This window comes from Ciconia boyciana, chromosome 11 (assembly GCF_034638445.1).
Source record: "Ciconia boyciana chromosome 11, ASM3463844v1, whole genome shotgun sequence".
In the NCBI taxonomy this organism is placed as follows: domain Eukaryota; kingdom Metazoa; phylum Chordata; class Aves; order Ciconiiformes; family Ciconiidae; genus Ciconia; species Ciconia boyciana.
In genome coordinates, this window is record NC_132944.1 from 14,552,419 (window position 1) to 14,565,148 (window position 12,730).

Consider the following 12,730-nt stretch of genomic DNA (forward strand, 5'->3'; position numbering starts at 1 on the left):
TGTTTTTTTTAAAGCAAGCCATTTAAAGCTATAAGGCATAGGGAAAGAAGAAAGCCTTTCCCTTTGCTAACGTGCAGCTCCCCTGCCTTCCTGTGGCTGATACACTTGCTCAGAAGGCACAGCCTTGCAGCTCCTGGTAGGATTTCCTTCAGGTGAGTTTCTCCTTGCTCCTGCCTGTAACTCTTAGCAACCTTCCCCTGGCAGCTAAACCCCAGTCCCACCCTGTTCCCCCTCTCCATTTTATTATAATAGTCCTGTAGTACCAGCAATGTCCAGGACCTCTTCGAATCCAAGGTAGTCTCTACTGTCATTAGTTCAAGTTTTCATTTGTCTTTGTCCTTTTTGTATCTATCACCTGGTCTCTTTCAAATCTCCATCTTCCAAACTTGTAAAGCTCCTTCTCAGCTCTGCTTCTGTCTGCAACTCTAATGCCACAGGCTTGGGAAACCTGGTCAATGTATTGCCTAAGACACAGCAAGTAGTTTTTAAGTACCACATAAGGCAGAGCCATTTCTGCATGGCAGAGACATAAAAAAGGAAGTAACATTTTCATTGCACCCATTTCATACAGCCTTCTCCTTTTGTAAAGGCTAAAAGCAGGAAAGGGAAGGAGCTTGGTACTTTTAACCAAGCCCTCAGATGGAGCACGGCCGCAAGTGACAAGTGCAAAGAGCAGCTCCCCCAGAAAGCTCTTAGAGCATGCTGCTCTCCATACTGACTTCAAGGCCAGGCTAGTGCAGCTAAGACTTCAGCAGTTAGGACAGGGAGTTACAGAGGAAAATAAAAGATGGTGTTTTACAATCTACAAATCAAGCTGCCAGGCACAAATCACTGGTACACCCAGAAGGAGCTGACACGTATTCCCAGGGTAGATGCAGCAGGACCTGTGAAGCCCTGCTCTGATCCATGTTCTCCCACTGAGCAACCTCTTGAGTGATCACAGGAGGAGGGAGGCAGCCAGATACAGAGACCGCGCTACTAGTTTGACTGCAGCAGAGCTGGCTTCCTAGCACTGCTGAAGGTACAGGTCTCAGTAGTCTTAGAAGCAGAAATCCCTCCCAGGTAATTAAAAGAAATTTAAAATCCTAGTTAAGTAGAGTTATATAAGAGACTGAAACAGCATGAACAAATGCTTCAGTATTCCACCTCTGTAGAGGCGCCTTTGTGAGGATGCAAGAGCAAGGCCATAACATTCCTGCAGCTCTGAGGTCCCTCATGCCTCAACAAAATTAATATGCATACAGAGCATTCAAAGCCAGCAGCTCATCACAAGCATGGGCTTGTGGCATGAGCTGCAGGGTGACAGGAGATCTCCCACCACCACTCTAGGGAATTCCACCAACTGCAGAAACAGAGACAAGCTCAAATTTCCAGCCATTTTTCCCAACCTGAAATAAATGCACTCAGTAATCACCATGGGAGTTTATTTTTCTTCATAACTGTGCAGTTTTTAAAATTCTACAGTAATGATGAAGTCATAGGCTACTATGTTCTTTAAGTGTGGAAACAATTTTCAAAAAACAAAGACCATGCGCTACGAGTGAGGAACAGGCCATTGACTCTTCAGCTGGAATATACAGACATTTTCAATAAATACTGATCACTTTAACACTTAAATGGAATGACATGTTCAGATTTCTACACAGTCCACTGGAAACAGCATGGTAAGTTACATAAAAGCTTCAACTTTAAGGATGCTTGCTTTTTTGTTAAATTAATTACTTTGTTAGAAAAGAGAAATGCAAGAATATTTGACATGGAGTGTCACCTGGACAACTTTTTCCCCCCCTATTGTTGGTAAGCTGCTGTTATCAAGACAATTCCATCAGAGCTGGCAGTTAAGTTAAAATTTTATATAAAAGAATCCTACACATCACTTTCAGGAGTTGTTACAGGCAAATATCTTCATGAATTTGGAATGGGTTTTCAAAAACTGTATCTTGACATTTATTGCTTTTACTTGTAAACCTGAAATCCAGTTTATTCCTTTGAAGAGCGTCAGAAGTACAGAGTCAGTAAGATGCATGTTTTACTTATATATTTGCATTCTGGTTAAGAAGAAGGAAAAAGATGACCCACGCTTGAGAACACACATACACCTCCATCTACAAAACAGCCTATACAGACTAAAGCTGAACAAGGTAAGTCCTAAAGTAGCAGTATTTAAAAACATCAATAGGGTAGAAACCTAGCTCATCCAATGAATCTGAAAACTTTTTTTCCTCCCATGTTTGGGCATAGTTTAGCTGGTATGCAAGGAAGTTTGGCTCTCCTGCAGGGAGGAGCAGTTTCTATAGATCAAGATTTCGTCGAGAACAAAGGTGCATTTTACTGGAACTGACAGAGGCACAGTGCCATATATTTTCTTCATGCTTAGATCTATTTAGACTGTTTCCCAGCTGCTAAAGGAGGAATGTGAGGTGAGGACAGGAACCCATATTCATTACAAGTATTGCACAGTTCTACCGCTTGCTAGTTAAGCTAGCAACGTGGTCTCAATACAGACCACTCAAGGTGAGGGATTTGGAGGATGCAAGATACACCTACTTTCGACACATTCCAGCTCACCTTGAACATTGCCAGCCTGAAGGTCCTACCCAGCATAAACTGGCTGAACTGCCATCTTGTAGAACTGAGATGAAAGGGGTGTTACTTTTAATAGACAAATTTGCTACAAGACAGTTTGAGAGACTGCATAGGTTTCTATCTCTTCCTCCTCTACCCCCCAGAAGAAGAGACAAGCAAACACGTTTAAGTTAGTATGTATTTGTGTAAACACCAGAACATTTGCTATACAATAGAAAAAAGTTGCTGCTCTTATGTTCTTAGAGGAGCTCTGAAGACCTTGGAATACCTGTATCCTGCATCTATTAATCTGTACCACATGCATTTCCTGTTTTGTACACAAACTGAAAGCAAGCTTGAACAATAGTAAATAGCAACTACAATCCTGCAACAGGTAAAAATGCCACGTTGCAGCTGCTTACTCCTTCACTTTAGATATGTAGTCAGCCAGTTTGTTGATACTATCCTCTTGCTGTTCTAGAGCATCCAGTATGATGCCCATCGGGGTCTTCTTCAAGCCTATTCCTTCCATCTTGTTCTCCAGCTTGTTCTTTATGTTCCGGAGCCTCAGAGAAGCATGGACAAACATCACTGCATGACAGAAACACACTTATTAATTGTTAATGCCCAAGGAATGCATACTTCTTGCAGCATTCACCTTAAGACACACTCCAATGCCATGACATCACTGGAAGAAGAAGAAGTCTCAATGATCACTTAAGTAACCACAGGTACCCACTTAATAATAACATTAAAGATGGCTTGTGCTGTTTTGTGTGTCCCCTCCCTCACAATTTTGGTTTGGGATCATTTAAATAGAGATAGTAAAGGCAACAGCCAATTTAGACTGCACAGACTTATTTGAGAAGGCTCAAGTCACATGCCCCTAGCCCCCCAGAGAAGAGGAAAAATACTTACAGAGGAGAGGAAGTGTGATCCCAAACATGAACACCATGACATCTCCCAGATAGGAGATCAAGAAGTAGCTAGACAGCATGATGACCACTACAAACGTGGTTGGGTACTGCTTCTTCAGCCTGCGGAGTATATCCCTGTTGTGCGATACCCACACAAACCCCATGAACACCAGCACCACCACAGTACCGCCAATAAGCATATTCAGGGGACTCAGAAATCTGTAGAGAAGAGGAGAAAAAGAAAAAAAAAAGAAAAAAAAAGTGTCCTGTTTCAGAGCCTTCATGACTTGTGTCCATATAGCAAACATCTAGCTCACTCATAACTTGTTACTAGGGAAGTAAGGCATTAAGAAGTCAGTTGTTGCTGTCAAGATCTTTATCAACCTCTGATTTTTAGGCAGAATCTAAATAAAGCAACAAGTGCAACTGAACAAGCAATCTTACCAGTGATTTTAGATAAACTTTGTCTTTATGTTCTCTTCCTGAGCATAGCTCAGGATAATGAGAGTTTCTGCAGCACCTCATCAACAGAGGCACTTACCACCAGGACCCCTCCTACCTGTGCAATCAACATATTCACTTGATATCAGACCCAGAGTTAGCAAATCCAGAGAGCAGATGGAGCCAATAATCAGCTGCCTAAGGGATTGATCTTCTCCCTACACATGACCAAAACCAGGCTCAGCCTAGGTCTTCAGATGAACCAGCTTTTTAGATTACCTTGTCTAGGTTTGCAAACTGGGAAAGGTAGCAGGAACATTGAGTAAAGGAAGTTACTTCACTATTTCTTATTTCTCAATAAACCTTCTTATTGGTTTACACCCAAACAAAATAATTTTATGAACCTACTACCATCAACACAACAGATGGAAGCCCAGTCCCAAGCATGCCCAAGAGTCAGAAGAAACTGGAGTATGGGATAAAAGTCTTGCAGGAAGAAGAGCCAGGCCTGACAAGAGGGTCACTGCTGAGGTTTGTGTTCTATTATTGTTATTGGAGTTACCAAGCAGACCAAGCCACTGAGTGGGTCAGCTTTGGACTATAAACAGTAAGTCCCTTTTTTGGACCAGGGCAAGAACATCACCTGCTCAAACCACTTTCACAAGTATTTAGAACTTGTTTAGAGTCAAGCTTTCAGCAATGACTTTGCTTAGCTTGTTTCTGTACTCACACAAATTATATTTCATTTTATGTAATATATTTCTTTATTATATTTCACTCTACTATATTTCACATATAGTAATGTTATGTGATTCCATGTGCATTCTGATTTACTTGCTTGTATGTGCACTGATGTAATTACACAGCAGCTGAGGGCTCTGAGCTGCTACAACTATGACAGCAGCATAACACTGCCCTGATAAAGCCAGATGTAGTCAAGATTTCCTCTTGTAGACTTCGCAGTCAGTCTTACTGTTCCAAAGCTAACAGGCGCAATGACTCACCACTCCACCCCACTGCTGAGGAGGATGCTACGATTTGTGGTCTGTGCTTCATATCTGGCACAGGCAGAAGAAATCTGTTGCTGGACGCTGGTATGCCAACACTTTACCTGCAGGGCCAGAAAGCATTTTCCTAGAGAAGGAAGAATCCCCAAGAATTATTTCAGCGCAGAGGCTGGCTCTTGATTATTTAAGTCAGTTGTGCCAACAGGAGACAGGACAACTGGATGGAAAGAGATCAAAATTCAGGCTAGTTCCACACCTGCTTCTGCTACTCATGCTGAAAAGCCAACAGGGCTTTTTGGGAGTGGCAATAGGGTAGAATTGCTTGTTGCATCTGAGTCACTCCCTGTAGCCAGCCAGATTATTTTTAGAGCTGAATTGTCAATCTTAAGTTTCCAGGCTGGAAAAAGTGAACAGCATTGCTCTGGAAAGAAATCAGTTTCATCTGTGCTCCTTTGCAGCAGGAGAATGAGGATGACTCATGACGGGACCACACTAGTGCCTGGTTTATATACATACTACTGGACATATGAGATTCTTAAAACAGAAGTCACCTCCACATCACAGCTAGCTTGGAGCAGAAATGGCCAAACTGACTCAGGCAACTCACAGCAACCAATTTTTTGTTCCCAAAAATCTACAGACAAGATAATCCTGGAAGCAACAAAGGGCTAGGAAGAGCTCCACTCTACATTTTCCATGTGTCTGGTAAATACTTTCAAAGCTTTATCTTCCCTACCCTTCCCTTTACTCTCATTACAACTTCAGAAACTGGTGGTGAAGAGCAATCCCTCCATATTTATAAGGAAGAGACCAAAAACTTCTCTGCTCTACACTTCTTTCTGGTATTAGACAAGTTCTGTACAACTGACTGGCTGTAAGGGATGTGAAGGCAAAAAAAAAAAAGCTTCAAAAGATCGCACTTTCCCCAGGAAAGTTATTTGAATTACATGTTTTCTGAAGTGGGCTGCATTCCAACACGTACAAGGAAACAGTGAATATAAGTATCAAATGAAGTCATTCAGAGCCACATGAAAACAGATGGGCATAGCAGTTGCCACTAAAAACTGGTATTCAGATTGTCAGCCACGTGTCCACAGACTTCAATACTGTTGATTACAGTACTGGATATTGTGTCATATGCCAAGCCCCCCTTTACTGCTTGACTTGCCCACAGCAGAATTCACAGCACTATCTAAGATGCTGCTAGAAATTCGTATATAGAAACTTCTCCAGCAATAGCATTTTTCAGGAAGGCAGACCTCCATTATCCAGTTTCACTCAGATCTGTGGCCACACTGCTCTTGATAACACAATAGCTAAAGACTGAAAAGGAAAAAACATGGACACATTATTTTAGAGCACCAGTATCTGGGGAAAAGAGAGCTGCATAACAGCCCTAGAAGTCACCTTATAGTTGAACCACCAACATTGATATTGGCCTATTGATATACAGATCAGAACACAATATGCCAAATTCATGCTCAGGGAAGAAGGCTGGAAGTCTTTCAAAGCTGCAGAGACAAGGTAAGTGACCAGCCATTCAGTATGTTACAAGATACTTTCTAAATATAGTTCTCTTTAGCAGGGATTTACGAGACCTCTCAAATACCTAAAAATGTAATGCATGGAACTATTAGCATGGCAATGGTGTGGTAACTTGAGTTTACCCTGTTCAGATGACTTAGGGGAAGAAAAACTCTTTTGGTGTTGGAGAAGAAAACCACTAACTCTCACTACCCTGAAAGGAATCAGTATGGCAGGACTAAATAGCATTTGGGGGTGCTAACAGCTCAGAGCACCCTAGCTAGATTATCTTCTGTATTGCTTTCTGTGATGGATGAGGTACAACCCTGGTAGGATGCTGTGACCTCCAGTACAGCCGGGACAAACTGTCAAGGAAAAGCTGTCACCTAGATTCAGTTCCAGCAGTGTTGCAGGGTGACTTGCAATTACACTCCTACTGCCCTTCAGAGACCAGGTTTCCTTCAGCATCTGCTTTGATACAACGTAAAGAGATGGGAAAAACAAATAAAATAAAAGAAACATCCTGCCTGGCTTCAGGGACACAGGCATTGTCCCACAGTGCTCCTTGGCACAGGACACTTTGTATTTGTGGAAGTAGTATCAGAAGACAGCAGCAGCTGGGGGTGCAGTTGTGTGGGAAGAAGTACTGGTAGTGAAGCAGCTACCTCTGGCCAGCAAAACCAGATTAAGACAAGATTCCCCCCCCCCCCCGGATTCATATTTCTAGACTTTGCCCTACATGCATCACAAGACAGGTTAGATTTCCCATATAGGTGCAGGAAAGCCCAAAGAGCTCTGCTTTCAGTGACTTACCACATCACCGCTTCTTGACAGGTTATTTCATATCTGCACACTTGTGCACAGACTTATAGCAGGAGAGGTGAGCAGTAACCTGGAGCATATACAGCTATAGCGTAGGGGAAAGAGCTAGGCAAGACACATCCTTTGTGCAAGACAAGAAGCCTCCAGCAGCATGAGCCCAGAAATAGGACAGGCCACATAAAAAGCAAAAGCAAGCTAGCTCCATCCTTATATCATCTCCATTTTAGATGACTGTCTCAGGGTGATTCAGCAGTTGCTGTCACATCTATTTCTTTTGCATATGACCAGGCAAGCCTGAGCAAAGGCACTGAGTAGGAGACTTCCAGTCATTGAGAACGACATCTTTTTACTTTGGGCAACTCAGGCCATTACATCAAATAAGCATGAAAATTCCCTTTTAGAAGACTTTTTGCTCCGTCATGTTCCAAGCGGCGGGCAGGTTAGAGCACTTAAGTGCTTCTTTTCTCATTTGTATTAACTGTAAAGATAAAATGCTGCCTTGTCTCTCCCCATACTTCTACCTTCAATGAGGTTATATAGGCGTAACTAGAGGTACCACATAAAACTGGCACATCCCAGGTGATAGCCCTCAGCATCTACAGATTTAGCAATGCTGCTTTATGTACTGTTGATCACTTACATTGCTTTGAGAACAGGAGACAGATTCCTTTCTGCAGAATTGCCAGACTTTTATGAAGTTATGTACTAATATTATTATGCAACATATGTTTTAAAGCAACATGCTTTGCTCACTCATTCTTAATCTTTCATTAGGCATTACAGAAACTAAGCATTTTGCTGCTCTGGAGTCTTTGTTTTGGCAAGGCAATCACTTACAAGCATGTCAGCTAAGGTAGTGGTCTGGGGGAGAAAAGACAAGACACACACTTCTTGTGGTAGGGGTTCTGCAGATGGACAGTACATGTTTTAGAGAAGTGATGGCAAAGGAAAGAGACATCGAACCTCAGGCTGCAGGGAAGACACTATGCCAGAAGAGAACAAAGACTCTCTTAGATGCAGCACTCTAAAATCCAGTACACCTTTTAATACTGTCAGATTTAGAAACTAATTTTTAGCAAGTACATGGCAACAAAAGCCTAGAAGAAATTACATAAATTTAAGTAGTTAACTTTGAACTGCAAGACAGAGAAGCCTTGTTGGAGTAGGTGAAAGCACAGAAAAATTCCACTTATTAACCAGACTGATTGTTTGAGGGAGAGTTGCAAGCTGTTGTGGGAGGCACTAATTTTAATAAATATCTCTATAGCACTCACAATGACAGGGCCCTGGCTCAGGGTAAGAACGGGCAGTCCAGTTCCTATACAACTGGGAGAAAGGGCACAATTTGAGTTAGTAAGGATCTTGGTTTTTATCAGATTAATACTTAAATGAATTTGCAGGGCAGGGAAGGTGGAAGAGACAAGGCTGCTACCACCAGCCTGTATTAGTAGAGTGACACTAATTCAGTAGTTTTAGTTTCTTGTTCACTGATTTATTGTTTTCTACCTAGTCCTGTAGGCTGAAAGTAAAATCTACACTATTGCAAAGCACAGAACATCATTTACATGTAACAGTAGCTATCAGAGAAGGCAAATGGAGGGAGAAAGGCAAGAAATGATGCAGTAAAGACCGTTACAATTCCACTACACTCACAGTAAGGTTATTCCATACCTTGCAGAGAGATGCTAAAAGGCTGGAGAGGTCAACTTTGTTGTACAAGAGGCAGTAAACCAAAGCCATGGCAATAACCACTGTGCTTCCAGTATCAAGAAAGCTCTAGGGTGCAATTTCCACGTCAGCCCAGCACCACCACAGCTACCAAGTACCACAATAGCTGAAAATATCATCTCTGCATTACAAGTCTGTCTATATAATTAGATGGCTTAAGAACAGGTAGAGTTGGTCATGGGCTAAGTTTAGTTTTGATCACAGGAAGACCACTACATTAGCGGTTTCAATAATCCCGCCCTTAGCCTGTATACAGCCTCGGAGTTCCTGAAAAACCATGATTCATCATTTATCACTCAGGGATTCCTGCCCGTTACAGAATGAAGTGCAAGACAATAACTTAGTCATCAATTTAAATTTATCAGGAGAACTTTCTTTACCTTTGTCCCAAAGCCACAGTCTGGCCAAGTGAAAAATCTTTTTAATAAAAGAAATGGACAGTTTTTCTCTACTGAAGTGTTATCCTGTTTCCTTTAGAGTTCTTCTTCCATTCCCTTTTACTTCAGTGTTAGAAGAATCAGATTCGTCATATACCAAAGGCTTTAAGACATGCAATAAAAAAAAATATTTGAGATCAAGATCCCACTCCAGGTGTTCCTCATCCTTAAGTTTTCAACTCAGAGGGTTACCACTCAATATCAAGATATTAGAATTGCAGTTCTAGTAATAAACTCTGTCTCCCGTGGCTCTCTTCCTCCTCCACCTCCAACCCCAGCAAACTAGTGGGAAATAAGTGGGAAATATATCACCCTTGATCTGAAAAAAAGATATCAGAGTTCAAAATGAAGAAGGAATTCAGGAGACTGAGTAAAAGCTGCTGCCATCCCAGTTTTCCAACCAGAGGTATCAAAACTATTTACTTTTTTTTCCTCTCACCTTCTTGGGTAAAACAGCTGTCCCCCTGCTTTCCAGGACCACTGTGACTTACCTACTCATTGAGAGCTGGCTACAGCATCACACTGCTAAACAAGGCTAGATGAACACAGAAGTTTAGACCAAGGTGGTATAAGAACAGCAAGACCATGGAAGTCTCTTTTTACCAGTCTAGTAGTCTATTGAGCTGACTGCAATATATTCCCACCAAAATTAAGAAGAAGAAAGCCTATATCACTATGCCAAACCTTTAGCCGTCATATGCATCAAGAAGAAAAAGCAGGATTCTCAGCCCCTCCTTTCACAGAGCGCAGGCCAAAACTCTCTGCAACTCTGAGAATCTTCAGCAACTCAGACGCTGGGTCAAGAGCTTCAGAAGCCCTAACAAGATACAGACTGCTTAACAAAAAAAAAAAATTGATTTAGGGGAAGAATTTGAAGCCTTTGCAACATACAAGATAAGATACACTTCAGCCAAAACCACTCTGGCCTAGTGGCTGGGCAATTTTCCAATTTAAGCCTTCGCGTTTGCGCATTGTTTGTTGTGAAGAGTGGTATTCCAGTTTCCATATTAAAAGCTTAATCATCAGCCTCTGCTGCATGTCTTGCTTAAGAGCTTTCTGACCAAAGACTCTAGAGCAATACTTGAAGAAGAGTCACATAGGCTTTCATTCAAAAGATGATTATAAGGTTATTTCCCAAATCTCTTCAGGAAAGCTACGCCTGACAGAACATCACACCACCAGATGGTCCTGCCTCGAGGGTCTCAATCCTGCCCACCAAAATGAAATGAATGGGTACCTTATTTATTTTATATTAAAGGTTTTTCAGTATGAGCTAGCACAGAAACAATAAGGGCTTGCTCTGTCCCCTAGACATAAGCTTAAAACTGTAACGGAGAGCAGAATTCATCTTTCTTTTTTTTTTTAATTCAAAGTGAGGCTTATCTGAGCTCAAGCAGTCGCACTGGACAGATTTAGGGAGGAAGCACAGATCACTGTGCAGGATGCAGCCCAGTTTTTCAGAGAACAACATCTGACACACAAACCCATCGCTGCTTTCTACCAGCAGCACGGTGCCCCGCGACAAGCTGGGTTCCCGGAGCTCTTTCCCTTGGGCAAAAGGGCTTGATGAGCAGCCCGTAGAAGAGGAAGATAAGAGGGAGTCCTCAGATCTGTTAGACCCCCGCCAATAAATAAATAAACCCTACTCAACACTCCTAACCTAACAAGTCCCCCTCCACAAGGGAGGCTGTAACCAGGCCTTAATTTTGTAAGTATTATTATCAGCGACACCAGATAAATCAGAGGTTTAAGGAGAGGCAGAGGAAGGGAAAGGCAGCTTCCCTGCCCCTGCACCCCCGACACCCCACCCGGCAGCGCAGCGCCCGGGGCCGGGGCGGGCCGGACCCTTTCCCGCGGCAGCGGGCCGAGGCGCAGCGCCGCCCGCCCGGGGCACGGGGCCACCCCCGGGCCCGCCGCCCCCCGGGGCCGCCGCCCCCTCCCCGGCCGCCGCTGCCGGATGGAGAGCGAGACCCGCGCACTGACCCCACGATGGAGACGACGGCGGCGGCCACCATCAGGTAGTTGGTCTGGTAGTAGAGCAGGTTGCTGACCACCCGGTTGTTCCATTTCGAGATGTCCTTGAAGTCGGGCCGGGCGAAGCGATCCGAGCCGGGGAAGAAGTCGTCCCAGGCCCGCAGCGGCGCCACCTGCACCTCCATGGCTGCCGCCCCCGCCCCGCCGCCGCGCAGGCCTAAGAGCGCCGCGGCACCGCCCCGGGGCGGCTCCCGCCCGCCGGCCCCGGCCCCGCCGCCGGGCCCCGGCCGCTTCTCGACGCGGGGAGTAAGCCCTGCGGAAACAGCGAAGAAATGAGCGGCGGCACAAGCGACAGCCGTGTGTCACAGCGCGCTGCCCTTCGCACGCCCGCGAAAGGCAGCCGACAGGGGCGTAGCGCTGCTGCTGCGGGTGTCAGTGGTGGCCGCGTATTCATTGTTTCCTCAGGAAAGGATGACGTGCGTTTAACGTTCGCGTGGCGCATCCCGTTCGCATCCTCTGTGAAACAGGGAGCCGGGGGCCGAGTGTGGAGGGGGCCACGAAGCGGCTGCCCCAGCCAAGGAGGCACCGGAGGGCGGGTGTCGAGTCATTGCAGAGGGAGCCTGCTAGTGGGGCGACTGCGCCCCAAACCCTCCAGCTTCGGAGGGGAAGGCCGGTGCCAGCAGCCACGGTGGTTCGAACCCCAGCGGTCCGTGCGAGAACGGCTGCCCGTTCAGTGCTTTCACGCTTCATCCCCTGCAGCTGGAGCGGCCGCTGCCCGTGCCTGGCCCGCACAATGCCCCGGGCCGGCTGTGCCGCCATGCCGGGCAGCAAAGCCCTGCTCAAAATGGAGGCCAGCAGTAAGCCAAGGGCGATCGCAATGCTGGAGGCTGGCAGCTGCTCCTCACAGCTCGATCTGCGAAGGATTTAGATCCCTAAAGTTTAGGAGCCTGAGGCCTGAAGTGCAACCCTCTTAAGCCCTGCTCGTCTGCTTCCCGCCCTGCGCTTAGACGCCATTCCTTGTGTTAGTTTTGCAGAGTGAAAGCTCCTGCGTGCAGAAGCTGGCTTACGCGTGGTCCCAGGCCGGCCGCGGGCAGGGCCGGGCCGGCCTCTGCCCCCGGAGCGCTGATAAGGCAAAAGCCCTGTGAAAACACAGCTCGGTGGAGGAGCCAGCCGGCTGGCGGGCAGCGACCAGCCTGAGGCTCATCCCACCTCCGCGTCTTGTTTCTAGTCATCCCGTGGGCTTTACAGCGCCGCGATCACCACACGCTTGGTCCCCGAGGATGCCGTCCGAGGCTCCCGGGAAGCACCGGGGAGG

At 45.4% G+C, this 12,730-nt stretch overlaps 1 protein-coding gene across 1 annotated transcript; it reads right to left on the bottom strand.

Moving 5' to 3' along the window:
* Positions 1 to 1,407: 1,407 nt before the first annotated feature.
* On the bottom strand, positions 1,408 to 11,829 carry ARL6IP5 (ARF like GTPase 6 interacting protein 5). Its single transcript, XM_072875532.1, has 3 exons — positions 11,425 to 11,829; positions 3,484 to 3,701; positions 1,408 to 3,156 (listed from the first exon to the last, which is right to left on the bottom strand). Exons 1-3 carry the CDS (start codon positions 11,598 to 11,600, stop codon positions 2,984 to 2,986), a joined length of 567 nt encoding a protein of 188 aa, XP_072731633.1. The 5' UTR covers positions 11,601 to 11,829; the 3' UTR covers positions 1,408 to 2,983.
* Between the last annotated feature and the right edge of the window lie 901 nt (positions 11,830 to 12,730).